This window comes from Eriocheir sinensis, chromosome 12, assembly GCF_024679095.1.
Source record: "Eriocheir sinensis breed Jianghai 21 chromosome 12, ASM2467909v1, whole genome shotgun sequence".
Lineage (NCBI taxonomy): Eukaryota > Metazoa > Arthropoda > Malacostraca > Decapoda > Varunidae > Eriocheir > Eriocheir sinensis.
In genome coordinates this window covers 2,673,703-2,694,503 of record NC_066520.1, presented here as the reverse complement: position 1 = coordinate 2,694,503, position 20,801 = coordinate 2,673,703, and the positions used below count along the sequence as shown (strand labels likewise).

The 20,801-nt window shown below is 43.6% G+C and overlaps 1 protein-coding gene across 6 annotated transcripts in view; it reads left to right on the top strand.

Annotated features, from left to right (window-relative positions):
* LOC126997302 (uncharacterized) overlaps positions 1 to 20,801 on the top strand; it is a 173,270-nt gene that overhangs the window by 127,655 nt on the left and 24,814 nt on the right. For all 6 annotated transcript variants that reach the window (XM_050858302.1, XM_050858304.1, XM_050858301.1 and 3 more), the window contains 2 exons: positions 7,509 to 7,600; positions 10,459 to 10,580. In XM_050858302.1, the coding sequence (XP_050714259.1) occupies positions 7,509 to 7,600; positions 10,459 to 10,580 (214 nt within the window). The remainder of the gene's footprint in view (positions 1 to 7,508; positions 7,601 to 10,458; positions 10,581 to 20,801) is intronic.

Here is a 20,801-nt window from a genome sequence, read left to right as displayed (position 1 = left end):
TTTGAACATCCGGCGCGAAGGGGTTAAGGGTTAATCCTTTCTTTGTTCGTGGGATGGGACGCAACTATCTCCTTAGGCGCAGTCAGGCAGCCCAATGGGGGGTCTCTTTTAACCTCTGTATCTCAAAAACTATTCATCACAACTAAAAACCAAAAACACCATTGGAAAGAGAAGGCCCAGATCTATAGGAGTCGGTTATGTATGCCTCTCCTGCAAACATACATACACGTTCAGGGAGTGATGAATGTGAACACTTACGTCAGTGTGTGCGGGATGATCAGCCATATTGAGGGAACTGCGGACATCTTTCCTTGAGATTCTGGCAAGGTTGTATTGCCAACTGCAATATTTACAACTATTTGGTCAAAGAATCAGTCAGGTGATAGGTGAAGCTATGCAAAAATGCTGCTGTATTGGACAAGAACATCCACAAGTTACTTATCCGTTGATTTGCCACACTGGGCTGATATGATTTTCCACCAAATTTAGTGAAGAACCTACTCAATTGACAATCCTGTGTTGTGAAAAATAGTGTTGGAACATTCTCATACGCGGGGGATTTGAGTGTGGCTGGAACTCGCAGCGAGCGTTTAGCACCACCAGCAAATAAGCCTAACGCTCACTGCGAGCGTTTAGCAATGAAAGGGTTAAGCCAGCAGTGGGTGCCTTCTCTTCCCTCTGTGATGCACTCTTCTCTGTCAACATATGTATACTCCCATTCATTTTACAGTACCCTCTCGAGTTTCACGCTTGCTTCATTCTGAAGGTATGGCGCTAAACTTGAGGATCGCGAAACTCGAGGTATTGAAATCCGCGTAAAAGCGCTTATTGGTTCCGGCCAGTGGGAAAAAAAAACTTTTTCGACTTTACTCCCTTGTTATCTCAAAATACATACCTTGGTAATAGGCAACAAATGGGAAATGAGAACAGGTCATTTTGAAGCTGCAATTGAAGGCGGCTGCCTTACAATATTGGCTGGCAGTTCTGAAAACACGTTTGTGATCCACGTGGTGTCATCTGCTAAAGTAAGGGCAGAGAGTTCTACAGTTTTCAGAGACTGGAGAAAGTTTTTTGGACTCTGGTTCCACAGCAGGGGGTGTTGTCTTATCTTGTTAATCAAGTAGTAAGCAAACCAGCTCTGCCAGTCCATTTTACGAGTCTATTGGTGGGCCATCTTCCACTGCTCCTCAGCCACTACCGTCGTCTGTTTGTTTACACACAGCCATGAGGTATCCACTTACCCACCCTTGTACTCACAACCATTTTCCATGTATACGGACAACCAACAATTAACTCGCTCCCGGTTGGGCATACAGGCAACCGCGGTTTCCCATAGCCCCAATGGTTGGACACCACCTTTTAAGGCAGCACGCATGACGCTGACGGTAGGTAGACACAACCCTTACATGTCAAAGCACCGCGAAACTCGGGGTGGTAATGCACGAAAGTTGAGATGGTAAGAATTTAGGACTATGCGCTAAACTCGAGGATCGCGAAACTCAGATAGCGCGAAACTCGAGAGGGTACTGTAGTTGATTGCACGAGAACTGGCATAGATTTTCCTTCAGGGGTGGACTCGCAGACTTGGTATCATTGCATGGGTACTGTGCGCTCATTGGCCACTTCTTAACTTGTTCTGATGCACATAAAATTGACTTTGTATTCCTACCAAAATCATTTGTGAGCTTTAAGGCAACAGATTGCACTGATGAAAACTAATGCAATAATATCTTTATTGATAAGTATGTGCCTTTTGAACTATTATAAATTAATCTGAAACAACATTCATGACAAAACTAAGTCAGAACTGTATGTAAACGGACAATGTCCAGTGAATGAAGCGACTGTTGATGCTAAAGCTTTTTTACTACTTTTTACTACTACAAAGTGCTAGGTTACAGTCTAATGAACTCATTTATTGTAAGATTTCTTGGTATATTTTTAGGCCTGGCCTAGTACTAACATAATGTGTAGTGATGCTAGAGTCATAACGTAAACATTGGCCTAAGGCAAGAACCTTCTCATTTCTTTCATCGTCCTGTCATTATTCCTGAAGTGTTTCTAATATTTGTGGGTGATAAACTAATAAATAGCCATAAGGAAGAGCGATTATAAGAATAACTACATATATATACCAAAAGTGTTGATTTTAAGAGGTAACAGAGAGCGATAGAGAGTAGGCTATGACATGGCAAATGAAATTGACCCACCTCAGATCTACTAAACAACAGCCAATGAGTGGCGCGGAGACTGTCACTCAAGCAATGACGCCATGTCCGCGAGTCCACCCCTGAAGGAAAATCTATGCTAGTTCTCATGGAACCGACCATAGTATCTTTGATGTCTTCAAGGTCTCTACTGATGTTCATCATCCTAGCAGAGGCTTGTTGCATGGGTGTGGAAGTTGTCAACTGTGTTGTGGAGGGCCCAGGCAGTGAGGTAGGAGGAGGAGGAGGGGGTGACACCAAAGTGCAGGTGCCAGACACATTGCATTCCTCCTTCTTTCTTCAATTTTCTTGATCCTGATGTTTCTCACATTCTTTAATTGTTAGTTCTGTGTCCATCCTGCAGGGCAAATAGGCAAGCAATCTGGGAGAGGAGGAGGCAGTGTAGCTGAACGTGCCCTACTTGCTTCAAAGGCACAAAGGCCATTGATCACTTTGCTTCGCCTCACTCGTGCTGAGAGGGTGGTAAAAAAATAAACGGTACCACCATATGCTATACCATCATGCTTCAAGGCTGAGTAAAGTCAAACCCATTGCTACCCATGTCCAGGGAAAAAGATTATGTACTATAATACGTGTGTATGGGGTGCGTCCGGCTGCTATGCCATATTCTGGGTTACACCACGTGACCTTTGTGACCTTTATATGGACTTTAAATGTGTCAAGATTGTTTTTTGTTGGAAATAAATATTCTGGTGGTGATTCTAGATTTTGAATAGATTTCTGCACATTTTGGAATAGGCCATTTTTGGACCCAAAGGGGTTAACGCCCCCTTATGTCGCTTGTTATCCCTGTCTTACCTTATGGCTGTGAGGCATGAACACTGAATAGTGACTTGGCAAGGTGTGTCAATGCCTTTGGTATCATGTGCCATCACAGGATCATTGGGTATCACTGGAATGACTTAAATGTCAAACCAGCAACCACATGATGAAACTGAATCAAGGCCTGTTTTCAGCTTAGTCTATGAACACCATCTCCGCCTATATGGGCAGGCAGCACGCCTCCCAGATGTCAATCCTGCTCATAGAGTTGTTTCTGTAAGAGACAATCCTGAGTGGAAGAGACCAAGGGGATGCTCATGTAGCTCATAGCAGGAGCAGGTAGAGTGATCCTGCCAGGATGGACTTAGGATGGAGAGAGCAGCTGCGTGGGAGCTTGCTCGAGGGGACCATCTGGGTGGGGACAGCAAATAAGTGAAGTGACGTGCCCTGGGTTTTAATTAGAAAGGAAGGGTGAGCAGCTGGGTAGGCCAGGTGTTAATTAGAAAGGAAGGGTGAGCAGCTGGGTAGGCCGGGTGTTAATTAGAAAGGAAGGGTGAGCAGCTGGGTAGGCCGGGTGTTAATTAGAAAGGAAGGGTGAGCAGCTGGGTAGGCCGGGTGTTGACTGCTCAGTCAGAGATTCAAACCCAGGCCTGCAGATTCTCATTCTCATTCTGTTCATTAACCTGGTAGCTGCGGGGACCATGTTTCTTAAAGGCCCCTCTAAGCGAGAATAATGAGAAAAAATCATCACTCACGCAGACTATTTCATAATACATACACGGCCCTCGATTTAACGGACTTTGGATTAAACGGACCACAAAATCTCAACGGACAAATACCCAGCAATGGACATTCTGTCCGTTGCTGGGTAGATTTGTCCAGTGTGACACCGGCTTTAGAAACGTCAAAACCCTAAAATAATAACTGTCACACAAAGTGATATTTTTCATCAAAAGTGCTTGCATCGCCTCCCTTAAGGAGGTCGAGGAGGGTGAAGCCCCCCTCCTGTTAGGTAGGTTAGGTTAAGTTAGGTTTGGTTAAATTTATTTGGGTTGTGGTTTGGGGCGGCGGAAATACAAAGCGCGGGACGGGACATGGCGGCGGCGTGTGTGGTCCAATTCGTGGGCCTGTGTTGCGAGAAACACCTCCTTGCAAAAACAAGTCACGCTGCTGTCCACCACGCATGCGTACGAGGGGATTACACAGCAGGAAAAAACATTAATTTACCTGGTTTTGTTCAATTAGTGTGTCCACTTCCGAGTGTGAGCAGTGAGTGATATGAATAGACCATAGCTGGGCACGATAACAGAAAACCTTATTCCTGATATCTGATAACTGATAATGGAAAACCTTATCGGTGATAACCGATATTCAGTAACTGGAAACACAAATATAGGAGATAACCGATAACCAATACCCGATATTAATCCACAATTTCGATACTAGCTAGCAATAAGTCCAATAGGCGAAAACGATACAGGTAACTCTCGATTTACGCGAGTATTGTGTCCTTGACGAGGTAGCATAAATCAAAAACAATGTAAATCAAGCAAGAGGTAGGTTTCTATCGAAAAATAAATATTCACTCCATTCAGTGGAGAGAGAGAGAGAGAGAGAGAGAGAGAGAGAGAATATCCATATCACCGAGATATCCACTCAGGCACTCAGTCTCAGCCTCACTCGTGTGAGGAAAAAATGAGGGAAACCATGAGCAACTAGCTAGTATTGGTACCGGTACCTAGCAGTCTGCTACCGGTATCGAGCAGTCTGGTACCAGTACCATACCGTATAGCTGGTACCGTTAGTACCGGTACTGGTACCGGTATCTGCCCACCCATATTGTTGACTGTTGAGTAGCGTGGCAGCGTGGGTACTGTATTGTTGTTCAAGTGGCGCGCGGGAAGAACTGAGCTCAGCTGTGTGGCCGCGGCGCCGTGTGAGTCCAGTTGCATGAGGCATCTGGTGGCCACTCCATAAAATATCGCGTATAAGTGAAAAAACGTGTAAATTAAACATTTATATGGATTTTGGACCCCGTGTTATTTTAAAAACGTGTAAACCAAACTCGCGTAAATCGAGAGTTACCTGTACTATATTGATATTTCAAATAAAAAACATAGATGACTTCAAATTTTTATTATCTGTATTTTAGAAAACTTACAAAACCTGAAAACCACACGTTGACCTGTACATATGGATGGTATTACTAGAAACGCCTGAACCGGTGTTGTGTTATTTGGCGTCCCCACCGTCAACGCTTTTGTTTACAAACGCTGGTCTCTCGTGAACTGCACATGCTCAGACCAGCAAGCGTTGACCTGTACAGTCTCACAAAGCTTTTTAACCATAATTAAGAGTTGCTGGAAGGCTGAATCAGACATACAGTACCACTACCACCATCCTCGCTGTTTCTATGACTGTTGATGAAAGTCATCATTTGCTGATCCTAGTGTCAGTTCATCACAGCTTCCCACGGCCAAAAGCACGACGTGTTGTTAGACATCCTGTTGTGCGACACCGACCGGGTGTCGCCACACGTACAGTCATACATACACATGTACATTATAATATACACATTACAGAATGACACTGTGTACGGATTGTATTTATATGTACAGAGTGTCGTTCTCGAAACAGCGAGGATGGTGGTACTGTATGTCTGATTCAGCCTTCCAGCAACTACTCTTAATGTGTTAAAAACCTTTGTGAGACTGTACAGGGCTACGCTTATTGGTCTGAAAATGCGTAGTTCACGAGAGACCAGTGTTTGTAAACAAAAGCGGCAGCTTTTGATGATTGGACACCAAATAACACAACACCGGGTGCCTTCAATACCAAGGCATGCTCACAAACAAATATGGAATATCAAATTTGAGGCAGAGAATAATCATTTTTGGGACAAAGTTAAATGATTTTTCTCTTTGACATATTGATTTTTGAGCCTAACATACAGAAAATAATCTATATAGTGTTTTAATGTTGATGATCTAAGTATGAAATCTCTTCACCGAAGATATTTCATACCCCAAATTTTTTCATACAACACCGGGCGCCCGGGCCACGCATGTGCAGTAGGGAGGAGACACCTTTTTTTTTCTGAGGCGAAAAAAGTAGCGATTATCGCTAGTTTGGTTACAAAAGTAACGAAGATACTGATATATATTTAAATAAGTAGCGGATGGCCGATAACCCGATTTTGTTATCAGCGATAAAGTATCGTGATAACTTATCGCGATAACGCCCAGTTATGGAATAGACAGTATGCATATTGAACCTCTCTCTGTAAGTTGTTTTGTGGCTGCGGCGGCAGGCAGCGGCGGGTGCAGCAGCCATTGAAAAGTCAGTCATTTATGATTTGTGGCAGAAACAATTATCACATTATTTCATAACACTGAAAACTGAAAAAAAAAAATGTTTCATCTGCCCATGTGAGACTAGCACACTTGTAGAATTTTACCCATACAGGTAAACAATATATCTTCTCTTATATGCCAATGACTCTTCTCAGCATTACTTTTAACTTTTTAACCAGAGGCTACCTAACCTAAGGCTAGACAATACATTGCATTTACTTCTGACCTTACTCTCTTTTCTGAATGGGGCTGAAAGAACTGGACATCCTTTAATCCCTAAAAAGCTTCATTTCTCCACCTGACAACTCAGCATAATCAAGTTGTCAAGTCTATTGTCCACTTGCCCACCCACACAACCAGGTGCAGGATTAACCTTTGGAGGGCTTACTTTGTGTGGTGGCTTCTAGAATGTCCTAAGTCTCTCTGAGGGCCACCACTTGCCTTACCTAGCAAATGAATTCAGAAAGCTGAAGGTGGATAAAGTGGGATGCTGTAAGATGAGGAGGCCCATCAGTGGTGAAATCATTAGTGAGGCTACACATACAACTGGTCCAGCATGAACAATCGTACCCATTTTAGGAGGATAGCTATAGGCATTTCTAGCCATTGCAGATGTTTGTGGTTGAGGTTACTTCACTTGAGCTTATAATGCGAGTGAGGCTGAAGCTCATGCTGGGCTTCTTGCCTCTTGTTGAAACTTACACTCCTACTGAGATGTGTGAAACTGAAGAGAAAGAGATGTTCTACACCAAAGTTGACTCTGTATCAGACCAGTGCCCCCTTGGGACTCAGTTAGTCTTGAATGAATGCTATAACAAATCAAGTTCTCTAACCTGTTACATTTTTTTATCTCCCTTATAACTTAACCCTTTGAATTGGTCATGAAGCAGCTGAATTTGATATGGTATTAATGTACTTTGAGACTGAACGTGAAAGGAAGGACTGGATATTTATAGACTTGACTGGAGTATATGGTGAAAAGGAGATGTTTAAATAATGAGTTCACAGGAGTTGCTGTGTAAAGGATGTTTGGCATCTAGTATATGCCTCATGTTTTCCTGTTTATGTATCATTCCACCAATAACAATGGTAATGGTGATAACATGTATACCCCTGTAAACACAAATTACTTTTTCCTACTACTCACACTGCACTTGTTTTTCAGGATGTTGTTGTAAATAGAAGGATACGTGTGAAGTTACTGGAGGCTGCTGAGAGGGTTTTCAAAAACATGAAATGTCATATGGAAAGAACATAGTAAGTAAAAAGAAATGGAATATGGTGGTGGGATGAACGATTAGGTGTGTATTTAGCCAGTTGTGGTACTAAAGGTAGTGCTTGAGTTATTATGTATGCGACTTATGAACGCATGCATTGATGACCAACCAATATACTAGTAATACTTGGTTTAGTAATGAGTTGACATTTAACCCTTATGCTCCGTCAGGCACGATCATGGCTTTTATGTTAGTCTCCGTCGTGCCACGATCGTGGGGCTCTTCAAATATCGCACTCTTTTTAAGACACAAGTTTGTTTATGATTGAGGCTATGCGTCATACATCAAGCCCTATCATTGGTCCTCATGTTTTCAACATGGATGCTTGGCCCATCACGTTCAAGCTTTTATAAGGATTTGTTTATTTTGTTGTCTGGCTCCAGATTTTCCCGCGGTGAGTACACAGTCACGAAGTGTGCTGTATTTTATCCTTTTTTTTTTACCCATTTCTAGGCAAGATAGCAGATATATATGTATTTCCATGAGTAAATAAGTATTTCAGGCACATGATATGATACATGATAATATGTGAGAATTGTTTTTTGTCTTCTTACTGACCTTGAAAAGGATGACATCAGATGATGAGTGTGAGGTGATACTGGAGGGTCCCCATCTAGTGGAATATATACGTTCCATTTGTTCATTTATCATTATACCACAGCAAAGAGCAACTTCTAAGCTTTCAAATGATATATAATCATCCCAGTATTTGTTACAATAGTTTGACAACACTAAGGTAAGGAAAGGAACACCTACTAATATTAGTTACCTGTTTTTTATGTACGTAACTTAAAACCACCTGCTCATTTTATCACGGGGTATAAGGGTTAAAGTACCCCATCATGGGTAGAGCAGCTGTTTGTTTACACAGTGTTCCTGCACCTTCTATACCTTCCCTCCTACTCTGCTGCTGTCCTCACACACTACCTTTACTCCAACCAGGCTGGGTGAAGGCTTGATGGGCTGGCCCAGCCCATTCTAGATGGGTTTTCAGGCATTACCGCTGGGAATACCAAAGAAATGGCTCTCTTTGCTCAGCAAGATGGGCCAGCTTCCATTCCAAGCTTAAAAGAAGTGTCTAGTTGAAGATAAAAGTGTGGGTGGGTGGGCTGGCCCAGCCCTGTCCACCACGCATGTGCACTTGGGGAATACACGACATGATAAACATTAATTTGCCTGGATAGCATAGATACATTCAAGAAGAGGTTGGATAAAGTTATGGATAGTGAGGTAAGGTGGGGTTAGGATTACAGGAGATGCCTTGTATAGGCCAACTGGCCTCTTGCAGACTCCTTACGTTCATATGTTCTAAAGTGCCTTCACAGGATCATGGGCTATCTCTGGAATGACTTCGTGTCCACCCAGTAACTATTCAATTAAACTGAATTGAGGCCTGGTACCAGCTTAGGTCATGTACACCAACTCTGGCTATGTGGGCATATGGCCTGATTCCTGGACATTGATCCTGCTCATAGGGTTGTTTATGAGATAACCCTGATTGGAGGAGACCAAAGAGACACCCATGTAACTTGTGGCAGGGGCATGACAATTGATCCTTCCAGAAGGGACCTGAGATGGATAGGTTAGCTGCATGGGATCTTGCTTGGGGGGACTGGTGGGAGTGGAGGTATGCTCAGATGTATTTACAGATTTCCCCATAGAAATACAGTACTGTCTCCAAGTTTGCGATAAATAGGTTGATGTTGCGGGTCACAAACGTTGAAATCGCAAACTTTGAACCATTATTCTTATGGGGAAAATTGAAAACCATCGACAACTTGTGCTTGGCCACCCATCCAGGTGGCCAAGCGCATGTGTGCGGACGGCCCCGGCCGCGCACTGGGCCCGAGCAGCTGGCGGGCGGCTGATGATGGTGATGGTGGTGATGAGTGTCGGCGTCGTGGCCTTTGCATCGGCGCCGCTTAAACGGTGTTTTTGTCAGGGCCCGTGTGTGTGTGTGTGTGTGTGTGGCTGTGTTTGTTGTGGGTTTGGGCTTCTCGATTTGCCGATTCTTGTTTTCCACATGTTGCATGGGACCCCTTTCTTCTCTTCCATCTCATCTTTTTGAAAAAGAAGAGATGGAAGAAAGGAAAGGGGTCCCACGCAACATGTGGAAAGTGAGAATTGGCAAATTGAGGAACCTGGTCCCACAATGGGCACAGCCACACACATGCAGGCCCCAGTGAAATTGCTGTTTGGGTGGTGCCAATGCGGGGGCCGCACCGCCGACACTCATCACCACCACCATAATCATCAGCCGCCCGTCAGCTGCTCGGGCCCAGCGCGCGGTCGGGGCTGCTCACACACATGCGCCTGGCTGCCCGGATCCCACTCACCATGCTTCCCGCGGCCAATGGAAAGGCCCAGGGGGTGGGTAAGAGCGAGAATGGGAGTCAAGGATTAACACAAGTTGTGAAAAAACGCGGGATTTAGCAACCTTTTCCTTTTCCTTTCGGGTTATGTCACAATTTCAGTTTTCAATTAAAATCATTTTTTTGTGGTCTCTATCACAAACTCGGTGAATCGCAAACTTGAAACTCGCAATCCTGGAGACTGCACTGTATAAATACTTTGAATTAATTGGAGGAAGTGATGGAGGCAAAGTGTATGCAGAGTCTGAAGGAAACCGTGAACAAATATAGATATGGAGACAGGACCACACAGAAGTAACTCAGGCCCTGTATACTACTAGATAAATACAAATAGTTAAATATACACACAAACACACACATATATTACATATACACTACTTATATATTAGAAATATTAATGCCTTGCAGTTGCTGAAAGTTTAGTCTTAAGATAAATATTTACAGACATTTCTTCCTTTCATTCCAGTTGTGAATCCTTATCCTTGTTGAGGGAGTGCTGTGGAAGCATTGAGAGTGACAAGGAGGCCAGAATACTCATGAAGATTACCTCTGCCTTGATTCCTCACAGTCAGCTATGTATTGCCACAGGTACTGTACATTCCTTGTTCCTGTTTAACCTCCCCCACTCCCACACACCCACACACACTCCACACCCACCCACACACCCTCACACCCACACCCACACAGGCACTTACTGAAGTAAAAAAGAGAAATAATGAGGCAAGGAAAAGAGACTTAGAGACATAGAAAATGGTAGGGAATTCGAGGGAAGAAATAATTAAATTGCCTAAGGAGCCACTAGAAAGCCAAAAAGAAATAGCTCAACTGAAGATAGAAAAATTTAAAAAGACCATGAGATACAAATTTTGAAAATGGAAAGAGAGAGGAGTGTGATGGGGACAAACAAAGACATAGAGAAGATGGTAGAAATGATAAAGAGAGGTAGCAAAGAAGATAGGAAATGATCAGCAGAGTGTGGGTGTAAAGGTAGAGGAAAGATTAAGGATGTGGTCAATGATGAATTGAAGGAGTGGAGAAGTGAAAAAGACAAGGAAAAAACGAGCTTTAGGAAAATTCTAGAACAACAGCAACAGGAACAAAGAAAAAGAAGTTGTGAATGTACTAAAAAATAGAGAAACAATGGTGAGGGACATGGCAGGAAAGAAAAAGTGTGTTATAGTGTTTGGTGTCAAGGAAGAAAAAAAACAGTGAAGGCTCAGAGAGAGTTACGAGAGGAGTAAGGTGAAAACTATATTGAGAAATATGAATACTGAAGAGGAGGAAAAGATAGAGGAAAGAAGTAGATGAAATAACTAGATTTTGGAAGATATGAGGAAGGAAAAACAGACCACTAAAAATAAAGCTACGATCCAAAATGGCAACAGAAACAATACTAAAGAGGTCATGGAAAGTAAACAACTATTACCAGTTGCAGTTGATGTATTTTCTCTTAATATGTTGGACAGTTTGAATAATGTTTCACTGTTCCCGTCATGACTTTCCTATATTAGTAATCTTTCGTTTTCGCTCAAACTCAGGAGAACTCCTTCCCTTCCTACCCTCCTCCCCTTCCCCTTCACTCCCCCATATCCTCCCTACCTTTCCTCCCTGGCTACTGCAGCTGTCGCACCACCCTTCCTTCCTTCCTTCCTTCCCACTCCTCACTTCCTCCTCTCTCACATGACACCGATCTCTCCTCTTCCCCCTTTCCTGTCCCCTCCCTCCTCCCTTGGAAAGTTGCAGTATTGACCACACACACACACACACAAAAAAAAAAAAAATTACATGTCCCACACAGATCTTTCCCTCCCTCTCCCTGTCCTTTTCTGCCCCATCCCCTCCTCCCCATTCCCTTCCCTCCCTCTCCTCCCTTTCCCGTCCAATGGTGGATCCCTGGGGGCGGCCGCCCCTCTGTTAGGACCTAAATTGCACTCTTTCAAAGATTCACAAAGATCTGGGGGGTATCATTCCTGTGAACACTACTACTAGCCTACGAATTTTAATGATAATAATAATAACAATACCACTGCTACTAATACTACTACTAATAATAATAATGATAATAATAATAATAATAATAATAAAAGAAATAATAAACATACAAAACAAATAAAAGAAATTGCAAACATTATCGTATTTGTATATGTAAAAAAAAAAAAAAAAATTGTTGTTGGGTGTCCGTATTAATGGAAAACTGTTGTGGGGACGAGCGTGGGTAAGTGGGTACCTCACGGCTGTATGTAAACAACCAGACGTCAGTAGAGGCTGAGGAGTGAGGAGCAGTGGAAGATAGACAATAGACTCGTAAAATGGACTGGCAAAGCTGGTTTGCTTACTACTTGATGAACAAGATAAGAGAACACCCCGTGCTGTGGAACCACAGTCCAAAAAACTTTTTCTCCAATATATGAGAATTGTACAGTACCCTCTCGAGTTTTGCGCTTGCTTCATTCCAAAGGTATGGCGCTAAACTCGAGGATCACAAAACTCAAGGTATTGAAATCCATGTAAAAGCGCTTATTGGTTCTGACCCGTGGAAAATAATTACTTTTTTTTTTTTTTTTTTTTTTTTTTTTACTTTACTCCCTTGTTATCACAATTTTTTCGGCTTTACTCCCTTGTTGTCTAAAATACGTACCTTGGTAATAGGCAGAAAATTGGAAGTGAGAACAGGTTGTTTTTAAGCTGCAGTTGAAGGCGGCTGCCTTACAATTGGCTGGCAGTTCTGAAATTCTGAATACACGCTTGTGATCCATGTGGTGTCATCTGCTAAAGTAAGGGCGGTTGCTCGCGGTCACCCGTGGGACAGTTGGACAAACCTATATTTTTCTGGTAATTTTCTGTGTGTTATGAAATAATCTGCTAACTCTTTCTGTTATAAATCATTAAATCACTAATATCGTGATTGACTTTTCAATGCTTATCGAACGTAAACCGCTGCAGTTGCCGCAAAATAGCTCGCAGAGAGGTTCAACTTGCTTGCTGTTTTCATATTTCCCTCACCGCTCACAAAGATCACAAGTGGACAAACTAGAACAAAACCAGGCGCATGTGTGGTGGACAGCAGAATGACTAATTTCATCGGGGAGATATTTCTTGCAACACAGGCCAGTGTAGTGGACCTTCTTCTTCTTTTGACCTGTAATGCTTTGTATCGCTTCTTAGGTCCTCCTTCTCCACACTTTTATACTTTACAACATTCACTTAGGGCCGCTTTCAGTCATTTTATTTGTTTTGATCGTTACCAATGGCAGCGATCGCCGCAATAGTATTTTCACGCGAAACTGGTCGATGGGGTAGTGGCGGCTGCGGGGTTAGCCTAGCCCTGTACTTACCACACACTCTCAACATCTCTCGCTTCCTCTGCAGTCACCACTACCCCATCGGCCAGTTTCACACGAAATACTAAGCGGCGACAACACTGCCAGATTATTGTACTCAGCCGATTATATTCCCCAACATCTTACCCCTAAACTGTCTTCTGAGCTTCAATAATGAAACTCATTTATAGTAATCGTTTAATCCCTTCACTATGGCCGGGCCAAAACAGCGCCCTGTGCCATATCCGAGATTGCTGCGCGTGCCACATTTCAAATGTTGCTATTGAATATAACAAGTTTTCAGCCATAAACTCAACATAATCATCATGTATTATATATGAAAACATGCAGAATTAAATGGTGCACGTAAAGAAACTCACTACGGCCGGGCCAAAACAGCGCCCGGGGCCGTATCCAGGATCGCCGTGCGCGCCAAATTTCAAATGTTACTATTGAATATAACATGTTTTCAGCCATAAACTCAACATAATCATCATGTATTATATATGAAAACATGCAGAATTAAATGGTGCACATAAAGAAGCATAAATTAATTTGTAATTTTAAGATGTAAGCATAAATATAAAGATAAAATAACTCGTATATTGGCTAAAGCGCGCCAGGACGCAGTATGCGCGTTCTCGGATATGGTACGGGGCACGCAAGGACACAGTATACGCATCCTCATGTTGAAGGGGTTAAAGAGTTAGATCCTGATGTTTCTTGGCAATAGTTAGGCGTCAGAAACCAGTAAATACTATGTTCTGAGTATGACAATCTGGCAACGGTAAGCGGCGATCTCCACCATTGGTAATGATCAAAACAAAGTGACTGTGAAAGCAGCCCTTAGTTACTTAACAGTGCACACTTATTCACTTCACCCTGAACTTAGGTGTTTTTCTGTCCTTTTCTTTCCCTGATTTTGCTTTTCTATGTCCTTTTGCTATTTTTCACTATTACTTTTCACCGTTGCTGCCATGCATTACAGGTCAAAAGAAGAAGAGGAAGGAAAAAAAGAGGAAAACAACACCGGGAGATCTACAATTTTCATAGACTTGAGAAAAAGGGTTTTGGACTGTGGTTCCACAGCACGAGGTGTTCTCTTATCTAGTTAATTAAGTGGTAAGCAAACCATCTCTGCCAGTCCATTTTACGAATCTCTTGGTGGGCCATCCTCCACTGCTCCTCACTCCCCAGCCACTGCCTTCATCTGTTTGTTTACACGCAGCCGTTCGGTCATACCCACACTCGTACTCACAACCGTTTTCCATTCATAAGGACAACCAACAACTTGCTCCCGGTTGGGCATTTGGGCAACCGCGGATGCCAAGAGCCCCAGTGGTTGGACACCACCTTTTAAGACAGCATGTATGACGCCGATGGAAGGTAGATGCGACCCGTACGTGTCAAAGCAACGCGAAACTCGTGGCGGTAATGCGCGAAAGTCATGATGGTAAGAATTTAGGACTAAGTGCTAAACTCAAGGATCGCGAAACTCGAGAGGATACCGTTGAACTCTCGGTGTTGTTTTCCTCTTCTTCTTCTTCTTTTGACCTGTAAGGCATGGCAGCGACGGTGAAAAGTAATAGTGGAAAATAGCAAAAGGGCATAGAAAAGCAAAATCAGGGAAAGAAAAGGACAGAGAAACACCTATGTTCAGGGTTAAGTGAATAAGTGCACACTGTGAAGTAACTAAGTGCATGTTGTGAAGTATAAAAGTATGGAGAAAGAGGACCTAAGAAGCGATATCCAGTAATCCCTCGTCTATCGTGGGGGTTAGGTTCCAGAACCCCCCGCGATAGGCGAAAATCCGCGAAGTAGCGACCTTATATGTATTTTTTTATTATTTATATATATTTTAAGGCTTTATAAACCCTCCCCACACTTTTATAAATCTTTCCAACACTCCTATTGACCTTTCCCACACTCTTATAAACACTTCCTACGACGTTTCGTTGTTACGACGCGGTCCCAATAAATGATTCTATAATTCTTGTTTTGACTTTCAACATTTGCTTCGTAAATACGAACTTCGCGCAGGAATTAGTTTGGCGGGGCAGAACTTCTTTTATATCACTTCTTTCTTTTCACAATTAGGTAAATACAGAAGGGGAAAGGGAGGAGAGGGACAGAGTGAGTCATGAAAAAATACCAATAGAGGATGTAAGAAGGGAGAACAAGGAAAAGTGGTGGAGGAAACGGAGAGATAAAGAGGATGAAAACAAGGAGAAGGGTGTGGGGAGGGAGGGACAGTAGAGAGAGTCATGTCAGCTCTGAAAACACACTTGTGATTCACTGGGAGTCCAATGACGTCATCGCCGGTGCTCACCCGGTCAGCGGCATCGCTGCCTTAACCCTTTCCTTGCGCGCAGTGCGGACGCGACTGTCCCCTCAGGCGCAGTCGGGCAGCCCAATGGGGGGTCTCTTTTAACCTCTGTATCTCAAAAACTATTCATCACAGCTAAAAACCAAAAACACCACTGGAAAGAGGAGGTGTAGATCTATAGGAGTCGGTTATGTATGCCTCTCTTGCGAACGTACAGTCGGCTATAGAGAGTAGTGACACACTGTCCAGTAAGTTTCGTTCAGAAAGCGACATTTGGCAACCCTTCCACGCGACATGAAAATTATTATATCCTATCAAAATCGTACTGTTGTGGTGATTGGTGGTCACAGGTGCACTCTACATAATTTTAAGATAGATATTTATCAAAAGTGCCCGTCGCTAACGCTTAATAAATATTTTTTCTTTAGGCTCTGTCGCTTCATTTTGACACGAGCTTTTAGTTTCGTTCAAATTTAGTCAAGAGCAACTAAGTTGTTTATCAAACTATGATACATTTAAAAATATACTGCACTTATTAGAGGAGATTGTTTATGCCTTTAAACCAAAAACAAAAAATTCCTGACAGCTGAGATCTTGTTCTTTATAAAAAAATTTATACGTAATAATAGGCTATAAACGTTCACATGATGGCGTCGTCGACCGCGGGCATTGATGGCTGGAGCAGCAGTATTCTATCAAAGCTCTTATGTCCGCAGGCACTGCAGTTGAGCTGTCACGTCAGTGGCTGTGGAAACGTATAATTTTTAATACCTAAAAAAATAGGAGAGAGAGAGAGAGAGAGAGAGAGAGAGAGAGGCTGGGTGGGGACGGGAGACATGTCCATCAGCGACAAGGGGTCAGCTAGTCAGCAACACACACACACACACACACACACACACACACACACACACACACACGTATTTATACTTCGATATTACGTAATCTTCACAGATAAATAATTTTAGATTTTTGATGATCTGAATTGTCTTTGAGGCTTTATAGTGACGGGAATTAAGGCTGCGAGTTAAACAGCTAGACCCTCAAGCCTATTTGCTGTTTGATGGTAAGGAGCATTAGTCACTGCCTGCCTCTGTGAAGGATAGCATTGCACACGGTATTTTCAAAGTTTAATAAGAAAAAGTGTTTCAGACTGTTCGTGATGTTTTACCTCGTCATCATCATCATCATCATCATGTAGAAGACATTCATTATCGCATTTCTAAATTGAAGTCATGTAATCTGGTATATTTCTAACTACATTATATTATAATATACTATAATATTATACAATAGTATAATTTCACGGTCACACACACACGGTACACACTGAAACGCGTCACTAACATCGCCAGTGAATGCGTCACCGTGGTATAGTTGCCAGATACCGCTACCAGGCTAAACATTCTGAAAACCATGACACTACAGGAAATCCCCTATATACGAAAGGGTTAGGGACTGAAAAAAACCTTTTTTTTTTTTTTTTTTATATATCCATTATCCCAAGAATAACTATGCTTAAAAGCAATTTACTACACAATACAATGAAACGCAAGGCTCATAAATTGCCAATGTTTACTTCCAAGCTGTGAAGGCAAGACTTTTTTCGGTCTCACGAACACGCCAAAAACCACATACACCGCACTACCCAAGCCCCCCCCCCCTCCATCACCCTCACGTTTCCTCCGCTGGCTGGGATGTGTTTGGGATTCGTAGTAAAGTGGTTCAACTACTAGCGCAGCGCTTAAGTGATGAGGAGCGGACTGGATGGACATGGACACTGCCTAATCACTGCAATGTGTCGTGTGCTGTTGGCCAATTATTGTAGCGGTGATATAGACATCACGGCTGCACAAGCACGTAAAAAATGAAAATGCCAACCATTTATATCGCGAGTATGTCTTTTGTCTTCGTGAAAATTGTCCTATATTTTCACTTTTTTTATATCGAGATTTTTTCATCACATCGGTACTCTCTATCGTCGACTGTACATGCACGTTCAAGGAGTGTTGAATGTTAACACTTACGTCGGTGCGTGCGGGATGATCAGCCATATTGAGGTAACTGCGGACATCTCTTCTTCAGACTCTGGCAAGGGTGTATTGCCATCTGCAATATTTACAACTATTTGGTCAAATAATCAGTCAGGTGATAGGTGAAGCTATGCAAAAATGCCGCTATATTAGGCAAGAACATCCACCAGTTACTCGTCCGTAGATTTGCTGATATGATTTTCCACCAAATTTAGTGAAGAACCCACTCAATTGGCAATCCTGTGTTGTGAGAATTAGTGTTGGAACACTTTCATACACGGGAGATTTGAGTGTGGGTGGAGCTCACAGCGAGCGTTTAGTGCCACCAGCAAATACGCCTAACGCTCACTGCGAGCGTTTAGCAATGAAAGGGTTAAGGCAGTATCACACTGGCCGTTTTCTTCTATCCGTTGTGGCTACTGGCAACGCCCGTGTGCCCATCCGGGAGCGAATTGTCGGTTGACCGTAACCTGGTGTCACACTGAGCCCTTTTCTTCCCACCATGTTGGCCGCAACTTGGGCAACCGGCAAATCCAAATTTTCCGGGTGTGCGTGTCATGATTTCATTATTCAGGGAGTGGCCAGTGGAAAAATACTGCAGGAGTCCCCGCCATTTTGGTTGAGAGAGCAGGAGTATTCACAAGTCAGGCCGGAAAAACTAGAAGGCAGGAATGCGCGCTATTTCAAATCAGATTCGTTATTACTGCCAACGCTGAGCTATGTGTGGGATGTATGACCCACTATGACCAGTTGCATGTTTAGGTTATTAATAAATAACAATCCATAGCCATTAGGGCGTTTTAGCGTAAGTGTTCCACAGAAAACGAGATGCCGTATGGCAAGAGCTGGCATCTTGACCGCGGAACCCAGCCTGAGCATTGTGGGACCGCCGCCATCTTTCCGTCCATCTCCTGCCCAGACTCGGCTGCGAATAGACGTCCCTCCCCAGCCTCCTGCGCCACGCTGTCCATCGTGGGGTTTTCCTGCCTGTAGTATCCACAATTCCAGAGTGATTGTGTACTCAGGCGATGGGAGCCGTTGGGAGGTAAGGAGGGCACGGCGCTTTGCAGTGAGGGACGAGAAGAGGACAGAAGGACTCCAGGCTCCAGACACGAGGTAGAAGGTGTGGCTTGGCTTCTCCCCACCTGCGGCTAAGTAATCTAATTCCTAAGATATTTTAAGATAGCTAGCTAGGTTGCTGTGTGCTTGGATTAATTATTTTTTCTTAATTTCCAGCGAGTTTCTTTGTTGTTTTCAATAAACTTAAGAGCAGGTTTATCTGGCTTTTGCTTACCCTATGAGAGATGTGATTGGTCAGATATTTAAATAAATAAGGACTAGAGGGGCTGTGAGTCTGATAACTCAATTTTCAGTTATTTTATTTTATATTTTTTTATTGCTGAGAATTTACGGGATTTTCGGAAGTCCAGACCTTTCAAGAACCCCACAGTGCATCACACACGGCCTAGGTCAGTTGCCCGTAGCCACATCCACAATGTAAACAAAGCACTTGCCTTGTATCAACATGGCATCGTCTGCTAAGGTAATGGCTCTTGCGGCTTGTGCTGTCATTACCCAAGTTATGGACTTGTTGCTGCAGTTAAATGGAAGGAAGAAGCTGTTGTGGGTGTGGCGTGTCTGTGGTTCCTCCGTGCCAGTTCTCATTGTCACCACTGCGTGTGAGCAGCTAACACACACACACACACACACACACACACACACACACACACACCAGACTCATCATGAACCATGGCAGATGTTTCTCACAAACAAAAATGGCTTCACCATTTCCTTGAGTGTGTTAGAACTTATATGGTGAGTGGTTCATACAAACCAAACATACCCAATGGCAAGAAGAGAGCAGTGTTAAAGACGACTGCTCTCTTCTTTAAGTTTAGTTTTTGGTTCATGAACCACACTCAAGAAATGGTGAAGTCGCTTCTGTTTGTCAGAAACATCTGCAATGGTTCCTAATGAGTCTGTTGTGTGTGTGTGTGTGTGTGTGTGTGTGTGTGTGTTGTTATTCAATCCACGTGTTTATGTGGTTGAGTCAAGATGGGTGGGTTGGCCGTGCACACGCAGTGGTGACAATGAGAACTGTCATGGAGGAACCACAGGCATGCCACACCCACTAATGTTTCTTCCTTCCGTTTAACTGCAGCAATAAGTCCATAACTTGGGTAATGGCAGCACAAGCCGCGACAGCCCTTACTTTAGCAGATGACGCCATGTTGATACAGGGCAAGTGCTTTGTTTATGTTGTGGATGGGGATACGGGCAACCGACCTTAGCCGTGTGTGATGCACACCTGGTTGCCCTAGCTGGCGTTAACTCGGTGGGAAGAAAAAAGCCCAGTGTGACACCAGCTTACGGATAACTATGAACTCGCTCCCGGTTGGGCGTACGGGCGTTGCCCGCAGCCCCAACGGTTGGACGAAAATGGCCATTGTGACACTGCCTTAAGGCAGTGAAACCGCTGATAGGGTGAGTGTCGACGATGATGTCATCGGACTCCTAGCGAATCACAAGCCTGTTTTCAGAACTGTTAGACAATCGTAAGGCAACCGCCTTCAACTGCGGCTTCAAATCGACTCTCTCTCTCTCTCTCTCTCTCTTGTCTATGATTATATTATACAATTATTATACAATATATTATACAATTATATATATACATATTTACGGTGGGTGGGTAGCCACCTGGTGTGGACGTTTCCCCTCATCTTGGACAGTTGTGTTGTGTCACATCCACACATCAGCAGTTTCCAGGAGGGCGTTGCTCAGCACCGTCGTGCTTGCTGCCAGACCTCCTCCCAGGTAGCCTCAGGTTCGTCCTTGTCTGTTGTTGTTGTTGTCGCTGTGTCTCCCACTGGCTCGGTCGGTGGTGCTGGGTGCTGTTGATGAGGCTGGGCTCTCCTCTGCACCTTGTCTAGCAGGTTGAGGTGGGCAGCGGCCGCTGGGCCATCAGTGTGAATGCATACTCCATCACTGGCTGGACTTGTGTGTATAGAGGTGGTGTTCAGGCCTTCAGCCGAGAGAGGTTCTTCATGCGGGCGAGGGAGGTTCACCTTCTGGGAGGCTTTTTTTTTCTTTTTCAAGTCAACGGTCCAGTCCAAGCGCAGCTCCACCTCCACGC